The sequence below is a fragment of the Syngnathoides biaculeatus genome, chromosome 6 (genome assembly GCF_019802595.1).
Source record: "Syngnathoides biaculeatus isolate LvHL_M chromosome 6, ASM1980259v1, whole genome shotgun sequence".
Taxonomy (NCBI): Eukaryota; Metazoa; Chordata; class Actinopteri; order Syngnathiformes; family Syngnathidae; genus Syngnathoides; species Syngnathoides biaculeatus.
Window position 1 is genome coordinate 18,680,520 of NC_084645.1, and position 9,069 is coordinate 18,689,588.

Consider the following 9,069-nt stretch of genomic DNA (forward strand, 5'->3'; position numbering starts at 1 on the left):
TTATGGATGTACAGTATGAAGAGGGTATTGAAGTTACCTGGGAAAGAATCCACATGTGCAAATAAGTGTGTTATTGCCAGTCTTTGCTTGGGGGAGGTCATATTCGTGGGAGGAAGTGTGTCACAGTCATGGCAGTGGTGGCCTTGTTGCCCCGCTTGACGCGGCCATGCTTGCTGAGTGCCACAAAGGAGCCTCTGTACGCCAGCGACTCGTAGGCGTTGTAGTTGTTGGGGAGCATCCTCTCGCGGAACTTGCACTCGTCATGAAAGACTGTCTGGAGAGGACACGAAGAGAACTTTTTCAAAGAAGGAAAATGTACGTTTACACTCCACTCGAGAAAATCTCATCCATTTATTGGAGAAGAGCATTAAATCGATGGAAAACACTTTTCAGAATATTAATTCCTACCCAACATATGTTTAAAAATCAGTTTAATTATTTCTCTTGTAGTATTCTAACTTCAAGAAATGATGTTTTTCGTCATGAAATAGAATGTAAATCGTTTTTGCATCGGGATTGCCTTTGCCACCAGGGGGCCATGTAATACTGACATGGAAAAGCTGTAATACCTTTAGATTTTATGGTGTCATAATTAAGGTGCACTAATTGTCATTTTTCGCTGAGGATAAAGAATATATACTACTGTATTTTAATTTATTGAGATGCATGTGTATGTGTACAGTAGGGAGGGAAAAAATAAGTTTGATCCATATGTTTAACAGGACTCAATACCCTTGTGAGGATAAGCAGCTGAGTAAATGGATGGATGTTTAACTGCATTTTGAATAGTAGTTTGCCAATTTTTAGTTACACAAAGGCACATGCAAGAACCCATAACATCTTGGTGCAAATCCATAAAAAAAGGAAACAGGTTATCAATTTCCAATTAGACGTTTTAGCCATTTACTAAAATCATTTAAGTTCATTCTTCCCTCATTAATGCGAACCTTTCCCGGCTAGGTCTCAGAGAGAGAGAGAGAGAGAGGTAGGCACAAATATATATATATATAATATATATATATATATATATATATATATATATATATATATATAATATTGGGACGGTGACATCCTCATCTTTTTGGCTCTGAACACCACCAAAGTAGTTTTGAAATGAAAAAACATACAGTGAAGAATAAGTATTTGAACACCCTGCTATATTGCAAGTTCTCCCACTTAGAAATCATGGAGGGGTCTGAAATTTTCATCATAGGTGCATGTCCACTCTGAGAGAGTTAATCTAAAAAGAAAAATCCAGAAATCACAATGTATTCATTTTTTTAATGATTTATTTGTGCGATACAGCTGCAAATAAGTATTTGAACACCTGTTTATCAGCTATGATTCTGACCCACAAATACCTGTTAGTCTGCCTTTAAAAGTCCACCTCCACTCCATGTATTATCCTGAATCAGATGCACCTATGTGAGGTCGTTAGCTGCATAATGATACCAGTCCACCCCATATAATCAATAAGACTCAAACTTGTAACATGTCCAAGACCAAAGAGCTGTCCAATGACACCAGAGACAAAATTGTACAACTCCAAATGCCTGAAAAGGACTACGGCGAAATTGCCAAGCAAGTTGGTGAAAAAAGGTCCACTGTTGGAGCAATCATTGGAAAATGGAAGAAGCTAAACATGACGGCCAATCTCAATCGGAGTGGACCCCATGCGAGATATCACCTCGTGGGGTCTCATTGATCCTTGGAAAGGTTAACCAATGACGATTTGGATGATACAGAGAAGTCATGGGAGAATGTTTTGTGGTCAGATGAGACCAAAATAGAACTTTTTGGTCATAATTCCACGAACCGTGTTTGGAGGAAGACAAATGATGAGTTCCATTCCAAGAACACCATCCCTACTGTGAAGCATGGGGGTTGTAGCATCATGCTTTGGGGGTGTTTTTATGCACATGGGACAGGACAACTGCACTGTATTAAGGAGAGGATGACTGTGGCCATGTGTTGTGAGATTTTGGGGAACAACCTCTTTCCCTCAGTCAGAGCACTGAAGATGGGTCGCAGCTGGTTCTTTCAACATGACAATGACCCGAAGCACACAGCCAGGAAAACCAAGGAGTGGCTCCATAAGAAGCATATCAAGGTTCTGGCGTGGCGTAGCAAGTCTCCAGACCTAAATCCAATAGAAAATCTTTGGAGGGTGCTGAAACTCCGTGTTTCTTAGCGACAGCCAAGAAACCAGTCTGATCTAGAGAAGATCTGTGTGGAGGAGCTGGCCAAAATCCCTCCTGCAGTGTGCAAACCTGGTGAACAACTACAGGAAACCTTCGACCTCTGTAATTGCAAACAAAGGATACTGTACCAAATATTATTATTGGTTTTCTCAGGTGTTCAAATACTTATTTGCAGCTGTATCACACAAATAAATTGTTAAAAAAATCATATATTGTGATTTCTGGATTTTTATTTTTAGATTATATCTTTCATAGTGGACATGCCCGTACGATCAAAATTTCAGACCCCTCCATGCGTTCTAAGTGGGAGAACTTGCAATATGGCAGGGTGTTCAAATACTTACTTTCTTCACTGTATTTTAACTGCAAACCTATGAGGAAGGGTATTTACATCCAAATTAGGCAAACGGTATCTGAATCACAATTTCTACAATGGGTGGTGTCGGGTGGAAACCACCTATGTCCAAATTTGGTCAAGGTAATTTTTGTTCAGAATATTGATTCTATCAATAAAAAAATGGATTCATATTGCACATTTCATGCCACCCAAGGATACTTTAAAAAAAAATTAAAAGGGGTTTGAGTGTTATTGAGGTAGCTGGTGTCAACAGACTCTGTCAACTAGAAACATAACATCCACTGCCGCAGAGCCACAGATAGTCCATGGTTGGGCTTCGTTGGCCACAGGGTTGACACCGATGAAGTCCACTGCCCTCCACCGAGACCATGGTCTCTGCGAAAGAAGGTCTCCAATAGCCGACCCTGAGGAGCCATCCAAATGGCCACAGCTGTGCCACAACCATACTGCCGGAGGACAACGGTGACAGTGACATAATGAATGGGAGTGAGTTGAACAGGATACAACACAGTGTGGCAGATAAAAGTTGCGCCAGCTCACCAGCCAGGCGGCTGGAGCCAGCTATCAAGGATTTATGGCACAGACACAGGTGTAAACCAACCCGGGTTCCATCTTTGGACGCAACACGGTGATGGATCCTGGTCAAAGTAAGCCATTTCCAGGGGGAGAAGCGGCTGTCAAATATTCCAACGTACTCTCGTTCCAGTGGGAGGATTGGTCAATTACCCTCAAGGGAAGAGAAGAGCAGGCAAAATCCTCTTGGACCCTCCACATACTGGTCACCAGCTCTTCCAGCTCCTTCCCTCAGGTAAGTCCTACTGAACAATCCAAACTAAAACTAGGAGACGTTCCAACAGCTTCTTCCCTCTCGCAGTTAACTTCTTAACTTAACTTTCAACTGCTACACGCTACCAATTTTTTTGTCTTGAATTTGTCACATTTCTGCCGGGGCAATTATTATGTATTATACATTACTCGTGTACTCACTGAAGTAGTCTCACCATGCTGCATCATTTACATATCTGAGGAGCATTTGCAACATTTGCACAATCAACATTGCTCCAGATTACCGCACTACTAGTCACTTTAAATACATACATTTCTTGACGTTTCGGCGCCCTTTGCACAATGATCATTGCACTGGATTACTATTGAAATTGCTTTAATTGCAATTGTTAAAAAAAAAAAGACTACAACGCCAGTGATGTACAATATGCCTCCCAAGGACCAAAGGTAATGGGACAATAGGCTTCTCAGCTGTTCCATGGCTGTGTTTGTGTGATTGCCTTATTATCCCAGTCACAAGGCGCAGATAAAATGTGTAGTGTTCATTTCAAGTGTGCTATTTGTATTTGGAATCTGTTGCTGTCAACTCTCAATACAAGAATCAAAGAGCTGTCACTGTCAGCGAAGCAAGCTGTCATTAGGCTTAGAAATAAAATAGAAAAGAAAACCAGCAGACAGAGAGCAAAAACATCAGGTTTAGCCAAATCAACCACTGGGAACATTTGTAATAACTCCTAAGCTCAGCAGCACCAAAAGACCCAGAAGACAACAGAAAACAACGGTGGTGCATGACCAAAGATTCATTTCTGTGGTGGAGATAAAAACCCTTCACAAAAGTTGGCCAGATCAAGAACACACTCCAGGAGTATAAACAGCAATCAAGACAAGACTTCGCCAGAACAAGGCCAGATGAGAGTGCACCAAATAACATCTATTTAAAAATAAATAAATTACAAAATCTGGAGCAATACCATATGGACAAATGAGACACAGATCAACTTCTCCTAAGGTGATGGGAATAGAAGAGTATGGAGAAGGAAAGAAGCTACTCATGATTCAAAACATACTACAGCACATCACTGAAGCATGGTAGTGGTACTGAGCATGTATGGCTACCAATAGAACTGATTGCTGACTGCTGATAAAAGCAGCGTGATGAATTCTGAAGTGTTTCCAGAAATATCTTCTGCTCATATTCGGCCAAAATGCGTCTCATTGGACGACACTTCACAGTGCAGATGGACAATGACTCAAAGCATATTGTGAAAGCAAAGAAGTGGAATGTTATCCAATGTCTAAGTCAATCACCTGGCCTGAATCTGATTTCGCATGCATTTCACATGTTGAAGACAAAACTAAGGGAAACTGCCTGAAGAACCACCAGGAACTGAGGACAGTTGCAGTTTGAAGCCAGGCTTAGCATTTCCAGGGATAAAATCCAGCAACTGATAATGTGTTTGCCTTCCAGACTTCAAGCTTAAATTAACTGCAAAGGATTTGCAACCAAGAATAAAGTGCAAGTTTCATTTATGATGGATTCCTTGAAATGTGTGAGGCATATGCAGGATAAAAACTCTTGTAATTTCTACACAGCTCACTGGATTTGGATGTAAACACCCTCAAATTAAAGAGGAAAGTCTGGAAATAAATCACATCAAGCAAATCCATTGTGTTGGAGTTTGGATCCAAAAAGAGGACGTTCATATTCTTTTCCAAGTTGTTCTACTAAAAAAAAAAAGTGCTCAACTTCATACAGACATTCATCTTCTATACAACTCATGATGTTCATGGTCACATTGAGCTGGAGATTATCAGAGGTGACACAAAAGCCAGACCACACCCTGGACAGATTGTCGGTCAATCGCAGGGCACATGTAGTCAATGGTCAACATTTCAAATTCAAATTGACAACTCTGAGTGGGAGATGAAGCCATGCAGCATGCAGAAATGCAAGTGTATCACTACACCATCAGTTACGCCAATGAATGACCTTTTGTATGAACTCCTATTAAACGGGCACGAGAACAGGCTCCATGCCGAGTTGGATACCAGATATACTGGCAGAGGAAGACCAAAACTTGAAGTTTATCCATTTTCTCATCAAGCACGTAAAAAAATTATATTTTGCCCGATGATGATGGCCAGCTGTGAAATTCAAAGAGTGCAAAGGTGTTCATACATTGATGAGATTATGGTTTTAATTTGGTTGAATATGGTTATTTTTGTGCCACTTCAAAAAATAAGACCTAACATCAAGCCCATTCCTTAACCACAAATCAGACTAATTTAATGCACAACTTCCAACTCCAATTCTTCGTTCATCTGATCAAGTGACCATAACTAGCAGTGATGGTATTATTTTTCGGTACACAAAATACTGTACATAATGCTTTTAAAAGTAGTCTCTCAAAATACAAAGTGTAAAGAGGTACACTAGGCTTACAATAAGAATAATTCAAGGTTCAGTCGTCAACAAAATATCCACCACTAAGAAAGAATGAGAGAAGTAAAAGTTTAAGTACTACAGTGTTGACTAGCCAACATGGCGTATAGAGTGGAGCAAGCAAGCCGGCTGCCTCCATCAAACCTTATGTGGCTAAATTCAATCTCTTATCAGATCATCAGCACAGTAGCAAGCTAACACTTCATCACTTGAGAGGGGAGACATTCTGCCTGTCAAGGATGTTGGCTCACAAGTGAAGCAGCAGCAGTAGCAACTACTAACGGGAACACGTGTCATTGTCAGTGCAGCGCCAATGACATCAAGGTTACTGCTGAGATGGTTGCAAATCTCCCTAAAGCAAGTACGTCAAACCAATACGGCGGCTGAAAGGAGAAGTTAACGTCACGGTTTTTCTCATTAGATGTATTTCCAAAGGTGCTACAGTTGTCAAAATTTGAGCAGATGTTGGGAGCCACTCACGTAAGCCATACATACAAAGAAAGAGCAAATAAGATCAGAAATTGACTTTGGTGAAATAATGTGAAATGACAAAGGGAAAACATATTGGACAGGTCAATTGGTATTTAATTCTTTGTACTTTGTTTGCAATGGGTTGCAATGTTTGGAGAAACTAGTTGCATGCTCTGGTATGATTTTGGCCCATTCCTCCACACAGTCTTCAAACCGCCAAGGTTCCACGGGCTTTTTCTTGACTTCGAGTTTCAGTTGAAGAGTTTGTTTTCAAAATGAGACGTATCCGTTTTTTTCATTTTGAGAAAAGGGCTTGGTATTGAAGTGAAAACAATAAACTCAATTTATGTTTCTAACTATTGGGGGATGGAAAGAGATGCTAAAAAGTAACTAAACACCATACTACAAAAAAATATTGGCTTTAATATTCACTGAGTTTTTTTGATGACAAATTTCAGTTTTTCTCCAAAATGAGACATATCCAAACATTCTATTCTTGGCAAAGTGAGACATATCCAAATTTCGACTTAAACCTTCAGGAGCAGTTGTATTTTTTTTTTTAAATCAGTTGCTTTTGATAGGCAATCATGAAAACTATTTGCCTTTCAAAATTTCAAGCATTTTAAAATAATATTTAAGACCATGACCACCACATTTAGAGAGTTAGGTATCAGAAATAAGGGTCAGTCACCAGCCACAATTTTCACAATTAGCCCACTAATGTCAGATGTCGAAAAAGAAGATGAAAAAATGAGAATTTCTTTTAAAAAGGTGTTTTTCAGTTATTTAGAAACTGTTTGTTTGTTCAGTATGAGGTCTTGGAAAGGCTGAGTTTACATCATTGTAATTTTGTGTATCTGTATGCGATTCTGCAATCCGACATCTGCAGGCATTGTGTCACTCAGTTGATTAATTTTGTTTCTAAGTTGATGTGAGATCATTAAGAAAGTAAACTGCTTCAAACCAGTCTACCAAGGTTAATATGGGTTGCGAGGGATACCAGCAGAAAAAAAATAGGTAGTCGATCTCATACACACATCTCCAAAATGAAATCAGTTTCAAACTCACAAATTCACTGTTTGAAATATGACTCATTGAGTCTGCTTTCTTTTGATTTTATTTATGGCTGTAAAATCAAACTCGGCATTAGCATCTCTCTCAAACGTGGGCGCAGCCATTTTGGATGATGATGTAGAAGATACCGGAACTTCCCTCTAGACGAATTCTGATTGGATGCTGCTTGCTTCAGCAGCGCACGCTGATTGAACGAAATTATGTCGCATTTTGCTCTAAATAAGATCTCGATATGTCGCATTTTGAAATAAAACGCGATCTTCCTTGGCTGATATAGAACAATATGTCGCACTTTTAACAAAAATCTGAGTATCCCGATAACTACCATTCGGAGCTGGATAATTTTGGCGCGAGTTTCGTAAATCTGAAAAAATGCCTATGTCGCGTTTTGAAAACAAACTCTTCAGTTGTTTCCATACATTTTCAATTAGATTCAATTCAGGTGATTGGCTGGGCTATTCTCGTAGCTTCTTTTTAATTCTTTGAAACCAATTTCTTTGGCAGTATGCTTTCGATCATTATTCTTCTAAAAATGTCCAGCTTCATTTCATTTATCATCATTTATCTCGAAGATGGCAGCTTTTTGTCAAGAATGTCTCAGTAGATATGCCCATTAATCATTCCTTCAATAATGTAAAGATTACCAGTCCCATTTGTTGAAAAGCACCCCCACACCATCATGTTCACATGTTTTGGTGTTCTTAGAGTCATGTCCAGTCGTACTTCTCCTCCAAAAGTGGTGTGCATTCCGTCATCCAAACAGTTAAAATTTGCTCTCATCAGACCTGGCTGGATTGCTGTTTAATTATTGATTGATTTTAAATGTTGCTTTGGCATTCCGTGCCTTTTTGCAGCTCCCTTTCTTCACGTGTTTCAATTCTTCTCCCATTTCATATTTTTGGACACAACATAATTTCTGATCTTATTTGTTCTACTTTCTTTGATAGAGTTGTGCTCATCTGGTTCAATGAATAAATTAATATACTTGAGAATTTAACCAAAATTCCACCTTCCCTGTCCTCATTAACTGTACATACAGGCAGCCATTGTTTAATTATGAAACAATAAAACATCAAAATATCTTTTAGTGCGGCTTGTCCTCATCAGGGTTGTGGATTAGCTGGAGTCTATTCTGTCTGTCTTTTGGTGAGAGGTGGGGTACGCCCTGAACTGGTCACCAACCAAATTACAGAGCACATATACGGAGATTACAACTACTCACACTCATTTGCACCTATGGGCAATTTTGAGCCTTCATCCAATTATCAGTTCTCAATACCGCTTATCCTGCTCAGGGTGAGGGGGCATTGGAGCCTCTCCCATCTAACTTGAGTTGATAGGGCCGACGACACCCTGAACTGGTCATCAGTCAGTCGCAGGGCACGTATAGACACGGACAACCACTCACACTCTCATTCACTTGGTCACTGAGTGGGAATTGAACCTCCGCTGTCTCCACCCAAGTCAGGCGAATGTGGCATGACACCAGTGACCTAAAATATGTTTTGGGAAAAGTGTGACAAAGCCAGAGAAAACCCACCCAAGCATGGTAAGAACACGCAAACTCATGACCAGAAGCCTGGAGCAGAGATTTAAACACAAACCTGAGAACTGTGAGGCACACATAAAAAACACTCATATGCTGTCCTGTCCACAACCAAAAATACAGGGGGGAGGGGGAGTCGATTGCATCTCCTTCTCAAAATGTGTTTTGCTTATTTTTTAGCTTTTTGAGG

At 39.9% G+C, this 9,069-nt stretch overlaps 1 protein-coding gene across 1 annotated transcript in view; it reads right to left on the minus strand.

Moving 5' to 3' along the window:
• Nucleotides 1-97: 97 nt before the first annotated feature.
• Nucleotides 98-9,069, minus strand: part of LOC133502288 (fibroblast growth factor 6-like) — an 11,659-nt gene continuing 2,687 nt past the window's right edge. Inside the window, exon 3 of the mRNA XM_061822932.1 lies at nucleotides 98-274. Coding sequence (XP_061678916.1) covers nucleotides 98-274 — 177 coding nt within the window. The remainder of the gene's footprint in view (nucleotides 275-9,069) is intronic.